Source organism: Lactuca sativa, chromosome 1 (genome assembly GCF_002870075.4).
Source record: "Lactuca sativa cultivar Salinas chromosome 1, Lsat_Salinas_v11, whole genome shotgun sequence".
NCBI classification, from domain to species: Eukaryota; Viridiplantae; Streptophyta; class Magnoliopsida; order Asterales; family Asteraceae; genus Lactuca; species Lactuca sativa.
Genome location: NC_056623.2, coordinates 116,880,225 through 116,893,496, shown reverse-complemented (window position 1 = coordinate 116,893,496; position 13,272 = coordinate 116,880,225). Strand labels below are relative to the sequence as shown.

The 13,272-nt window shown below is 34.1% G+C and overlaps 2 protein-coding genes across 9 annotated transcripts in view; one reads left to right on the top strand and one right to left on the bottom strand.

Annotated features, from left to right (window-relative positions):
- The window catches only part of LOC111892083 (uncharacterized), a 36,518-nt gene extending 27,806 nt beyond the window's left edge, over nt 1-8,712 (top strand). For both annotated transcript variants that reach the window (XM_023888147.2, XM_023888148.2), the window contains exons 7-8: nt 7,434-7,870; nt 7,946-8,712. In XM_023888147.2, coding sequence (XP_023743915.1) covers nt 7,434-7,870; nt 7,946-8,566 — 1,058 coding nt within the window. In that variant the 3' untranslated portion in view covers nt 8,567-8,712. The remainder of the gene's footprint in view (nt 1-7,433; nt 7,871-7,945) is intronic.
- A 1,332-nt stretch (nt 8,713-10,044) lies between these two features.
- On the bottom strand, nt 10,045-12,895 carry LOC111892076 (uncharacterized). 7 transcript variants are annotated; one of them, XR_002850426.2, is made up of 8 exons: nt 12,597-12,888; nt 12,278-12,360; nt 11,808-11,903; nt 11,466-11,645; nt 10,937-11,014; nt 10,611-10,764; nt 10,430-10,504; nt 10,045-10,324 (listed from the first exon to the last, which is right to left on the bottom strand). XR_002850426.2 is itself a non-coding variant. In XM_023888140.3 (7 exons), the coding sequence occupies exons 4-7, from the start codon at nt 11,570-11,572 to the stop codon at nt 10,242-10,244; spliced, it is 411 nt and encodes a 136-aa protein (XP_023743908.1). In that variant the 5' UTR covers nt 11,573-11,645; nt 11,808-11,903; nt 12,278-12,360; nt 12,597-12,891; the 3' UTR covers nt 10,045-10,241. The 7 variants fall into 7 exon arrangements, 4 of the variants coding, with proteins under 4 accessions (XP_023743908.1, XP_042758210.1, XP_042758201.1 ...); XR_002850425.3 differs by having other exon boundaries at nt 10,937-11,645; nt 12,597-12,891; XR_008223690.1 differs by having other exon boundaries at nt 10,611-11,014; nt 12,597-12,890.
- Nucleotides 12,896-13,272: the final 377 nt, after the last annotated feature.

Below are 13,272 nucleotides of genomic sequence, written 5' to 3'. Positions count from 1 at the left end.
GAGCTTGAATTGGGTGGTTTTTGGATCAAACTTGAGTTTTTAGAGAGAGAGAGTAAAGAGAGAGAGAGTGGAAAAGCTTTAAATGAAGCCCACTCCACTTTATATATGGTTCGGTTTTGAGGCTCGGTGAAATTTTACCCGATACTGACGTTAAACGGGGCTTTTGGTCGTACCCGATTAAGTTGTCGTAACCCGACGTGGTCGAAACTATAAAATTTCCAAATAAACATTTGGGATGTTTTCACGCATTTCTAATGTGTTCCGACACTTATGATGTCAAAATAGGAAGTCCCAAATTTATTAATTTGAAACGAAGTTAACGGAAAAATTGGAACGTAACGGCTTTACTGATAGAAATGGGTTACAATGACGGAATAACTTATGGGTTGTCACAGAGCCACCGAAAACAACCGCCTTCCACCGACATCCAGAACCGAACACCGGAAAATAAGTTCGAAGATGATGAAAATCCAAACCATGAACCAAAAGCTACAACAGCACCAGAATTTTCAACCACAACTTTTATCATGCACCATAAATACCACCCTCTCCGCTCTTCTAATTAATGTAACCCCAACTACAACTATGATTACTATATAACTTTGACTTAATTTCTTCTCTCTTTCCCTACTAGACTGCCAACAAGCACAAAACTCCAAAGAGCACATAAAACCGACTAGGTAACCTTCGATTTTTGGAACAATCAACAACCACAACCGCCTTCCCACTTTCCTTGTTACTTTTCAAGTAAGCCCCATAAACCGCTTTCATTGATTTCCACCCTCCATCCCTTATATAACTTCGGATCAATAGTTGAAAAAAATAGAAGAAGAAGATGAATGTTTTAATTTCCATAGATCTAGGTCTAAAACCGCTAGTGTTGGAAAGATACATCCTTTCTTATATCAAGGTTGTGAAAATTGTTCGGCAGTCGACTAGCGTTAGTGATTAATCGAACTAGACGGCGATTAACCAGAGACCCTAAATTATTAATAAATTTATTTAAAAAATTAATATATCCTAAAAAAAATTATTTGAAAATTTTAAATTTTAAAAATTGGAATTTTAAAAATTTTAGTATATTTTTTTAATTTAAAAACTTAAATGTTATAAAATTTAAAATTATTTGTAATATTTAAAAAAATAAAAAAATTTTGAATTTTTTAAATCTTTCTCGCCTACGACCGCCGAGGACTGCCAAGCCCGAGTTTGACCAATTTCCGTCAAGCATCCTAATCGTAATCGGTTCAAGGTCGTCAAACGATTAACCGTCGATTAATCGACGGCGAAATCCAATTTCTGCAACACTAAGATATATATATATATATATATATATATATATATATATATATATATATATATATATATATATATATACACACACACACACACACACACACACACACACACACACACACACACACTCATCTTCGAGTCTTCTACACCATATAAAGATTTCCTAGTAATGACAACTAGGAGAATGACATATCCTCCCTAATAAATGAAAATAATTTTGCCACTTGTCAATCTCTTATCAATTTTGACACTTGTCATTTTATGATACTTTTTAAATAAATAATAACCACATATCAGTTTATGAGTTTTTTAATTTTTAAAATTAAAAAGTCACATAATACTTTTACTTATATATGTAAAGTATTAAATGTAATAAATATGATAGTAAATTGTATTTAATACGTTTATTTATTCCTTATTTTAAAATTTTATTTTAAAAAATACTTATTATTTAAATTTTAATATTTAGTCAACCCGTACACTACTAGAAATCTGGTGCAATGGCTACAGCACAATCCGTAGCTATAAGCGGACAGCTACGGAATTGCTACGGAAAAATGCCTGTAGCATAATGGCCCGTGAGAACATTATAGCTACGGAATAGCTACAGAGTAGCTACGGAATTTTCCGTAGCTACCATAGCTACGGAATAGCTACGGAAATAAATAGCTACCGATTTCATACTCAATAGCTACGGAATTGAATAGTTACAGAATAGCTACGAAAGTTGATGGCTACAGAATAGCTACGGAATAACTACGGAAGTGGATAACTACGGAATAGCTACGGAAGTAAATAGCTACGGATTTTTTATAGGTAATCCGTAGCTAATTACTTTTTATTTTAAAAAAAAAAACAATAAAAAATTATAAAGAAATCCAGTTTTTTTCTGTCCAAAATATTGAAAAAACCCATTACATTAAACTTAAAATAATATTGAAATTCAACTACAAAACAAATATCATTATAATAAAACTAATAAACCTAAAAAAGTATCAAATACAGATACATATTACTAATTAACATTGTCTAATGATACACATAATAAGTGTCAACCACAAATGTTTAAATAAGTGCTTACAAAATAAAATTGAAATTTTTTTGATGGATTACTTGGCAAAGGAAGTATCAAACTAACAACGTGCAAGCTTGCCTGAAAAATGTAAAAACAAGTATCAATTACTAATTGAAAGAATGTGCAACTGTTATTTAGTTACAATAAGTTAGTTATAATTTTCTTTTAGCATATAAAAGAAATCATATTATGCAAGCGATGTTAATAATACTGTGGAAATTATTTATCATGGTAACTAATATTCATACCATTCAAACTAATTCTAACACATGAATGCTAACAGATACAAAATATCATCTAACAAACAAACCATTTTTCCTAGTGTTCATAATAGTGAAAAATAACATCTTATTAACAAACCATTTTTACTAATGTTAAATGATAAAAAAAAAACACCATTTCAATCCATCTAATCATCTATGCCTAGTAAAGAAACATTCTGATTCATAAATATTTACTTTATAAAAACTAGAATTAATAAAGACTTCAATACACATAAAGAAATTAACGGACCTTGTAATGTGCTATTATCTAAACCAAGAGCCATTGTAGCTCCTCTTCTGTCAAAATTAAGATTCCCCCAAAAGCAATACATGTGATCCCTTTTGACATTTTTCTCATTCAGGCATCCTACTTGCCTGAATGTGTTTTCTTTAAGTTCTAGAGTGAAATTTCACGAATCTTTCATGCCAACCAGTTTTTAAGAAGAACCAATGCTTAGGTTGTCAAACACCTTTGAAATTAGTCATCTTATACAAATTTTGACAATCTACTTTCAACAAAGTTTCTAAAAATAACAAGTTATAAAGTTCATGAAGATAATAGCAACATATTTGTGTTTTTACATAAATTTCAAGCTTCTAATCATGCTCATGATTACCATTAGATGCTATTTTACTCTAAATCCAGGTTTGACCAAAACAAAAAAGTCAATGTTACTATCGTTCATCATCTTCAACCTCAAGAAACTAGAATCGATTCATGTATTGAGGTTTCTAATGTCCTCAAAAGCTTCCATCCATAAGCAATTTAAGGATTTATCAACCAATTTCAACATGAAGTCAACAATTCCAAACGAAACCGACGTTAACTTAGGTTTATAGAAATTACCTTCACATCTTGTGTTCACAAGCTGAAAATCATAACGATTGAGCTGTTTCTTCGTGTATTTCCAGCCTCCACAACACCGAAATCGCAGCCATCACCAACGATTGCCGGAGATGATGACGAACGGGCACGCTGAAGATAGGAGGTCAGAGGGTGTGCTGCGATGTGGAGTGAATGCGTCATTACATTCTTCAAATTAAAAAAAAACTATGTTTTACCTTTGTAGGAGAAAAAATCGAGCAAAGAGGGGTAATGACGGATGAGCTATGCTTTCGGAGAGGGAAGAAACATCGGAAAATGGGTGAATGCGCCGGAGAAGGGACGAGCAACGAGGGGGTTGGCGTTCACAGAAGACAAAAGATGGGAAGACAAAAGTGAGGAGTCGATATGAAGGAAAGCGTAGGAGTCGATACATGGAGGTGGAGGCGGACAATAAAAAATAAGAAACCCTGAACTGAAGAGGCCCAAAAAAAATGATAAAAAGGGGGCAGGACTTGAACTCGGGTAAATTGCATACAAGACCAACGAAAACACCACTTGGCTGGGAATGCCACATCCATACTAACTTTGACCGGTAAACCTTTTAAACACTTCCATTACCTTTGTTATTATTATTATTACTATTATTATTATTATTCAACTAATTATTATTATTATTATTGTTATTATTATTATTATTATTATTATTATTATTATTATTATTATTATTATTCAACTTATTATTATTATTATTATTATTATTATTATTATTATTATTATTATTATTCGAGTCTTAATTTTTTTTTTGGATAAATTTTCTTACATATTTTACACACAAACAGTTAACTTTCTAAAAAGTGTCAACTTTCCCAGTTAGGGGCTCTGCCCCTTGAACCCCGCCAGGGGCACTGCCCCCGAACCCCCGTTCATTTAGGGGCTTCTCCCCTAAATAACAATGTACTTTGAATATAGAAAAATTTGAACATGTGTGTACTCCTACACCATCCTAACTTGTTCAATATTAAACAAGATCATTTTTGGTCAACAATTTTAATCATATTACACTTAAATAATATTGATGATATAAAATCACCAACAAACCTCCTCAATTTAAGTGTAATCCTAATTAAACTTAAAACAAAACATAAGCAAGAACAAATTGATGCATAAATGATGACGATGAGGATGATGATGATGATGATGACGATCACTATTGATAGTGTGACGGTGATGGTGATGGTGGTGGTAGTGGTGGTGGTGATGGTGATGGTGATGGTGGTGATGGTGATGGTGATGGTGATGGTGATAGTGATGGTGATGGTGATGGTGATGGTGATGGTGATGGTGATGGTGATGGTGGTGGTGGTGGTGGTGGTGGTGATGGTGATGGTGATGGTGATGGTGATGGAGGAGATGGTGATAGTGATGGTGGTGGTGTTGATGGTGATGATGATGATGATGGTTGTGTGATGATGGTGGTGATGGTGATGGTGGTGATGATAATGGTAGTGTGATGGTGATGATGATGATGATGATGATGATGGTGGTGATGGTGATGATGATCCTGATGATTGTGATGGTGATGGTGATGGTGATGATGGTGGTGATGGTGATGGTGGTGGTGGTGATGGTGGTGATGGTGGTGATGGTGATGGTGGTGGTGATGATGGTGATGGTGGTAACGATGATGATGATGGTGGTGGTGATGGTGATAGTGATGATGGTGGTGATGGTGATAGTGATGATGGTGGTGATGGTGATGGTGGTGTGATGATGGTGATAGTGATGATGGTGGTGGTAGTGATGGTGGTGGTGGTGATGGTGATAGTGATGATGGTGGTGATGATAATAGTGATGGTGATGGTGATGGTGGTGTGATGATGGTGATAGTGATGATGGTGGTGGTGGTGGTGGTGATGGTGATAGTGATGATGGTGGTGATGGTGATGGTGATGGTGGTGATGGTGATGGTGGTGTGATGATGGTGGTGGTGATGGTGATGGTGATGGTGGTGATGGTGATGGTGATGGAGATGATGATGGTGGTGGTGGTGATGGTGGTGGTAGTGATGGTGATGGTGATTATGATGGTGGTGTGATGATGATGGTGGTGATGATGATGATGGTGGTGTGATGGTGATGATGATGATGCTGGTGGTGGTGGTGATGATGATGATGATGATGATGGTGGTGATGATGATTATGATGATGATGGTGGTGGTGGTGGTGGTGATGATGATGTTGATGATGGTGATGGTGATGGTGATAGTGGTGGTGGTGATGGTAGTGGCGGTGGTGGTGGTGGTGGTGATGGTGGTGGTGGTGATGGTGATGGTGATGGTGATGTTGATGTTGATATTGATGTTGATGGTAATGGTGATGGTGATGGTGATGGTGATGGTAGAGGTGATGATGGTGGTGGTGGTGATGGTGGTGGTGGTGGTGATGATGATGGTGCTGGTGATGGTGATGGTGATGATGGTGATGGTGATGGTGATGGTGATAACGGTGATAGTGATGGTGATGACGGTGATGATGGTGGTGGTGGTTGTGGTGGTGATGGTGATGATGATGATGATGATGGTGGTGGTGATGGTGGTGATGATGATGATGATGATGGTGATGATGATGATGATAATGATGATGATGTTGATGTTGTTGATGATGATTATGTATATGAGTTTGTGAGATGTATGTGAACGTATTCATAAGCATTATAGTGTTAAACCACTAAACGAGCAATGGATCTCGTATGTATACACGCCTTTATAAATGATATTAATAGCTATAAATTGGTGAAAATATAGATAATCATGTATAATAGAGGTGTGAAAAAAATGGAGCGAAAAAAAACGACGTTTGGTGCCCGAAAAATCAAAAATAAAAAAAATCCGTAGCAAATAACCTACGGATTAGCTACGAAATATGATTTCCGTTAGAATTCCGTAGCTAATTAGCTACGGATTTGTTACGGATTTTTCTTATTTTTGATTTTTCGGGCACCAAACGTCGTTTTTTTTTCGCTCCATTTTTTTCACACCTTTATTATACATGATTATCTATATTTTCACCAATTTATAGCTATTAATATCATTTATAAAGCCGTGTGCACATACGGGAATCTTTGCTCATTTAGTGGTTTAACACTATAATGCTTATGAATACGTTCACATACATCTCACAAACACGTATACATACACATATACCACAACTCATTCATGTATATATATATATATATATATATATATATATATATATATATATATATATATATATATATATACACAAACATAATCCATCAGAAGTTAGTGAAAAGTTGGTGAAAAGTATAGGCATTACAATGTTAAACTGTGCACGAGTACTTGATCCCGAAAGGGCACACGACTTTATGAACGATATTAATAGCTATAGGTTGGTGAAAATATAGATAATTATCTATAGTAGAGGTGTGAAAAAATGAAGCGAAAAAAACGACGTTTGGTGTCCGAAAAATCAAAAATAAGAAAAATCCGTAGCTACTTAGCTACGGATTAGCTACGGAATTCTAACGGAAAGCATACTCCGTAGCTAATCCGTAGGTAAATAGTATCTGTAGGTATCTCATAGCCATTCCGTAGCTAATTAGCTACGGATTAGCGTCTGTAGCTATTCCGTAGCTAATTAGCTACGGAATAGCTACGGACTGACGTCCGTAGCTATTCTGTAGCTATTCCATAGCTATTCCGTTACTAAATTAGGGCATCCCATTCTGTTGCTAATCCGTAGCAATTCCGTAGCTAATTAGCTACAGAAATTTTCCGTAGCTATTTTCCGTAGGAAAACCCCATGTTTTCTAGTAGTGGTATAATATGTGGGTCTTACACCTGGTATACAACATAGAATACCATATATGATTAGGCCAATATTATATAAGTGTTTCTATCACGATTTTATTACTTTGAAATATAAGTTGTTTGATTTTATCTTGTTGACGACAGTGCCACACATCAAGAAACTCCAGGAAGAGAAAGTGAAGTACGAGAATGCTCTTTTGGTAATGAAGCGTACATGCGAAGAAGTTGGTAAACTACTTAGATTTTGTGAAATTCGTGAACATTACCTGGTAGCAATTAATACGGCAGTTAAGTATGATACTTGTGAAGTAGTAGAAGAGATTATCACATATTTTCCACAAGCAATTTCGACCTGGGACAATGAGTATCCCCTTATTCAACTCGCAATAATAAACCGTTCTGAAAGGGTTTATAGCTTTTTGGCACACCGAGCGATGACTAACAAACATCGATATAAACTATGGGTTGACGAACACAAAAATAATATTTTACACATAGCTGGAAAGTTGGCACCTATAGACAAACTCAATCTAGTTTCTGGTGCAGCTCTTCAAATGCAAAGAGAGTTACAATGGTTTGAGGTGAACACATTTTTCTTAAGTTAATAACTATTTAGTTTAAATTTATCCCTGCTATAACATTGTTGAATCATATAGGAAGTGAAAAAAATTGCATGTCCATGGCACGAGAATAAAAAGAACAATAAACTAGAGAAACCAATTATGCTGTTCAGAAGAGAACATAAACAGTTGAGAAAAGAAGGTGAAGAATGGATGAAGAAGACTGCAGACTCTTACACAATCACAGCTGCGCTCATAATTACCATCGTTTTTGCAGCCGCCATCACTGTTCCTGGTGGAACTGATGACAACACTGGGAAAACAATTTATGCGACAAAACCAAGTTTCATCATATTTGCAGTCTCAGATGCAATCTCATTGTTCACATCTACTACTTCCTTACTTTTGTTTCTATCCATTCTCACAGCACGCTATGCAGAGGAGGATTTTCACCACAAGTTACCTAAGAGACTAATATTTGGCCTTACGATGTTATTTTTGTCGGTGACCTCAATGATGGTAGCTTTTAGTGCAACATTGTATCTTATGTTTGGACAGGGAAAAGCATGGATCTTGATTCTGATAGCTATATTAACATGTCTGCCAATTGCTTCCTTCGTGACATTACAATTACCATTGCTTGTCGATCTCATCTCCTCAACATATGGTCGTGGAATCTTTGTTAAACGTTGTGACTGTAGGATCAAACAATCATGAAATTGGTGGTGCAATGGGAGAAATGTTGTTTTGTTATTTGATAATGTCTTGTCTAACGTCTGTGGTGACAGTGTTTATTCTGATGGTATAAGACCTATGTTGTTATCAGCTTTAATTATATTTGTGTCATCATCTTCTTAAAAGAACTTATTTTGTGGAGTTCTGTTGAGAGTGATTATAATAACGTGCCACAGGAACTTGCAAAGATCTGATCAGATCCTATTTAGGATTTGGTTGAAATTAAGAAAGAAAGGTAGAATAAACTTATTTATGATTTGGTTAATCAGCGTATAAAATATACATATTATGCTATCGAGTAAATAAATATATAATTGGACGTTTTTTTGTATGTACGCCTCTGAAATTCCATGTGATAATATCCACATGACAAAGAAAAGTTAAGAAACGGGAAATCTATAATAAACTGATTTTGGGAAATTATCAAAGCAGAAAAAGGGGAAAGTGTTTGTAAGTAACAAGAAACCCTATAGAACCTTGATGTCATTATGTTAAAAATTCATAAAAATGTAGCATATAATGGTAACATCTTGCATTCTTGCACCAGTCAAATATGAAAAGAGCTAGTCCAAGGTCTTCACAACTCATAAGTAATCGAAAGCCCATCAAAGTTTCATACCTATTATAAAAAAGGTAGTAAATTATCACGAATTTGATTATATTGAAACTAAAGTCAAAATATCTCAGTTTTTCAAAAAATAGTTTAAATTAACTATTTTATATAGAATAAGCTTTGCACTGGTATAATAATGGCTAAAAATAGTGGTTAATTTCTATCATGGCATAAGAAGAAATGAGATACATAACATGGTTGTTACGAAGTAAAGTCGATAACTCACAAAACCACACACACATAAAGACACAATATTTACGTGGTTCGGTCAAGATGACCTACGTATATGTGCAGGAGGGAGTATTCTTATTCAAAAGTTTTCAAATCACTACAAAAAAAATGCCACTTAGTGACGAAAACAAAATGGTCACTAACAATAGAAAGAGTCGTTACTAAACGATTTAGTGACCAAACTTTTGGTCGTCACTTTTCGTCACTATAGGTCCGTCACAAAAACTGATTAGTGACGAAATATAAAAGCAGTCACTAAACAGTGACGAAAATATACTGGTCGCTAAATTTGTGACAACCCGTTTCGTCACTAAATGTCCTCACTAATCAATAAAAGTCGTCACTGTCTTATCTAATCGGTGACCAGAAAAAGTCGTCACTGTCGATCAGTGACCAAAGAAAGTCGTCACTGGTTTATCCAATTAGTGACCATAAAAATTCGACACTATCTCTTCCGATTAGTGACCATAGAAAGTCGTCACTGGTTTATCCAAACAGTGACCATAAAAAGTCGTCACTGATTTTGTCTGATTAGTTACGAAAGAAGCTCATCACTGATTTTTGTTGCTATTTCTTATATTTAACCAATTTAAGTAACTAGCATGAAACTAGTCAATGGTAAAGATATAATATGATCTATTTATCAAAATTAATCTCATGACATAATAAACATAAATTGTTCACAAATTAATAGAACCTAGAGAGTACAGTACTTCAATGACTAAAAAAATATACAAAGTTAGATTATACAAGATATTCAAAGAAGATGGATTCAACATCTTTACCATAAAAAATATAAATAGATTTGTCTCATTACTGCCTTGTCCTGCTTCTTGAGTAACCTTTATCAAAGATCTTGAGCATATCTACCACTAGACCTGTCATATCCTGCCATTCTAATCACCAAATATATGAAAAACAACATTTTTTACTTACATTCCCATCATAAACCTAGTTACTTGATTTTTTGAAAAACATAGACACAAGTGATTTTTTTTTACCTTGTTATGGAATATTGTGGAATCGGAATCATGTTCTTCTTCAAATTCATGGTCTTCAATGGGGACAACAGATTCCTAAAAAATCAAACAAACTCAAATAAACGATGGTAACTATTTACTACAAATTGATATGAATATTGCTATCATATTTTTGTTCATTAGTTAAAGAAAGGGGAAATACCATCCAAAACCCATAGGTAACTTGTGATTTAACTGTCATCTTTACACAGCTAGGAAACTCGGTTCCAAGACTTGATTGAAACTCTCCTGATCGAATCAGAGCAGGTGTAGGTGGAGTTTTGGAGCCTTTAGTTGGAGACTTTACTTTCTTTAAACTGCATGTTAAATGGGTAACATTTATTTTTATATAACAAGATAAAAGAACTTTAAAGCAGAACATATACTACTTTTCAAATGTTATAGAACTTTATGATAACAAAAGATATTTTTACTATGCCCCATAATAGATTATTGTTCATCAAAACTGGAATGGATGAAAGCACATACCTTTGACAATCATGTACCACCTTTTCTTCTCATTTATAAGCGGGGAAACTATAGGTTCAGCTTCAAGAGCAGCATTATCTGATATTATAATGTTATAATGACTAACATGTTTTTTGTTTTCTTTTTGTTATGTTACTTGATATTTGACATCATATTTCACTAGATCCTTGAGGAAGTACTTGAATTGTAGCAAGGAAAAAAGAATCGCTTATCACCATCAATGGGTAATATAGACATTTGCTATGATTTCATGGGCATTTTGCAAGTAAATTTTATTTACCTAAAAAAAGACTTAGGAGCAATTAACCCAGAACACCAACACATACCCATTTAGCAATTCTTGTAAAAAGAGACCAAATAATTACTCAAATAAAGAAACTACTAGATAAATATTATATGACACTTTAAGCTAAAGGACATAAGGAAAAATTAACTCATTTTGCATCAGTTTAGCAACTATTAAGATAAAAAAGTATCTTTAGTCTGGTTCTTATTAGCATGCATGTCTATTAATACTTTATATACTAACCTGAGAAGATTCGGAATTAGTACAATCATGCCATGATTCATCTTTTTGAGAAGTTTCTGAATCCGATTGGTCAATGTCATAATCATTAAGAAGTCCATCCATGACATGTAGCTTTGACTTAATCGCCTACTTAAATCAACACTATGGTTAAGGCATCCGCCAACTCCATTGGGATAATTCCTAGAAAATGATTTTAAAAACAATAAGATAACCATATCATTAACATACATAACCATATCATTAACATACAGATGCCTATATAAAGTTTGAATAAAACATGTTAACCAAACAACCAAAGATAATCATATTCATATGATTAATTCATGGCAGGGAGCATATTACCAAACATTTTCACTCGCAACTTTATAATTTTTTTGATTTTCATTTTGAAAGCCCCATTTCACATCACTTATCCTTTTTAGAATCACAAAATACACCCTGAAAATGCAAAGAGTTTCATCAGGAATTAACATTGAATAATTATTTGATATATTGACAGTAATAAGAGCTTCAATACAAGCAATGACTTAAAGTATAGTAATAACAAGTTGAAAACCAAATGTTCATGTTTAAACCTGTTCAAATTTTACAGAATACTCTGAGTTAAACTCAAAATTTTCAATATTTACTTCCTCTGCATCTTCTATACTTCTTCATAACAAAATGTATTTTCAATATTGCTTCATGATGCAGAACAGGTCAATGAGGAATCATAATGTCTGGGAGTCTCAAAATTGAAGCTTTTTGGCTGAATCGGGAAAAATAGCAGCACAATAAGTTACATAAGAAAATATCTAGAAGTATGAGATTACCATTGAGCTGTTCATTATAGAGTCCTTGCTTCCATTCACTTCAATAATCCGACATATGGTTGGATGTCCGTAAAGTCTTGAATCTGTCAAAAGGATAGAATTAAACAACAAAAATATTAGATCAGATGTTATCTATCTCATCATCCAATCAACATTCCATTTAAATGATGAACAATCACACATCCATAAGTATAAAACAGTTACGAATTCTTCAATGTCTAAGCACAAAGCCCCAATTTCATCTCACCTCAATTGAACAATTACGCTCTTGAATTTAACGAAAATAAAAAAAACAGAATGAAGCTAATTTAGAAAATACATATTGAATTGACTTGACACAAAGCGTGGCGATGCTCCTTTTCTTCTTGACTTGATGTTGGAAATCTTCTCGGGCTTCGGCGTCTCTGGATCTCACGTTGACGGGAGAGGATGGAGCGACACCGGAGGAGTTGTGGACAGACGAGAGGAGGTAGGTCGAGCCGTCGATAGTCGTCGGTGTTGTTGCGTATAAGGTTATCGCTTACTTGTATCGGCGTATGGAGTTGGAGCATGCTTGCTAGTTGCTATGCATCGATTAATGGATCCTCAATTTAGGGCAAACTGCAAATCAAAGCTAAGGGCATTACGGTCTTTACAACATTACCATTAGGATTTAATATAACGAAACTAATTTTTGTTAATGCTAATAGTATAATAAAAGGTTTGACGGGTCAACCCACGAATGGGTTATGTAGTTTCGAACATTCGGGAATCCAATGTATTTATTGTCAATTAATAGTTATTGAAATTAATTATTTAAGCTTTAAGAGCGGTATTATCTTTATATACATTTACTCTATATTTTAATAATAATAATAATAATAATAATGATAAAAATAATAATAATAATAATAATAATAATAATAATAATAATAATAATAATATAAGTGTTGGAAAGTTCATATGGTGTTAAAATAAATGTGTAGTGTGGAACTTTAAATATTTTTGTTTAATTC

What these genes read in the sequence shown, in the direction of transcription:
- LOC111892076 (XM_042902267.2), bottom strand. Translation starts at nt 11,572, where the DNA reads ATGTCATGGATGGACTTCTTAATGATTATGACATTGACCAATCGGATT. An exon ending in CTAATTCCGAATCTTCTCAG is followed by an intron (nt 10,765 to 11,465) that starts GTTAGTATATAA and finishes TTTAACATGCAG; the next exon opens with TTTAAAGAAAGTAAAGTCTC. An exon ending in CCACAATATTCCATAACAAG is followed by an intron (nt 10,317 to 10,429) that starts GTAAAAAAAAAT and finishes TTAGAATGGCAG; the next exon opens with GATATGACAGGTCTAGTGGT.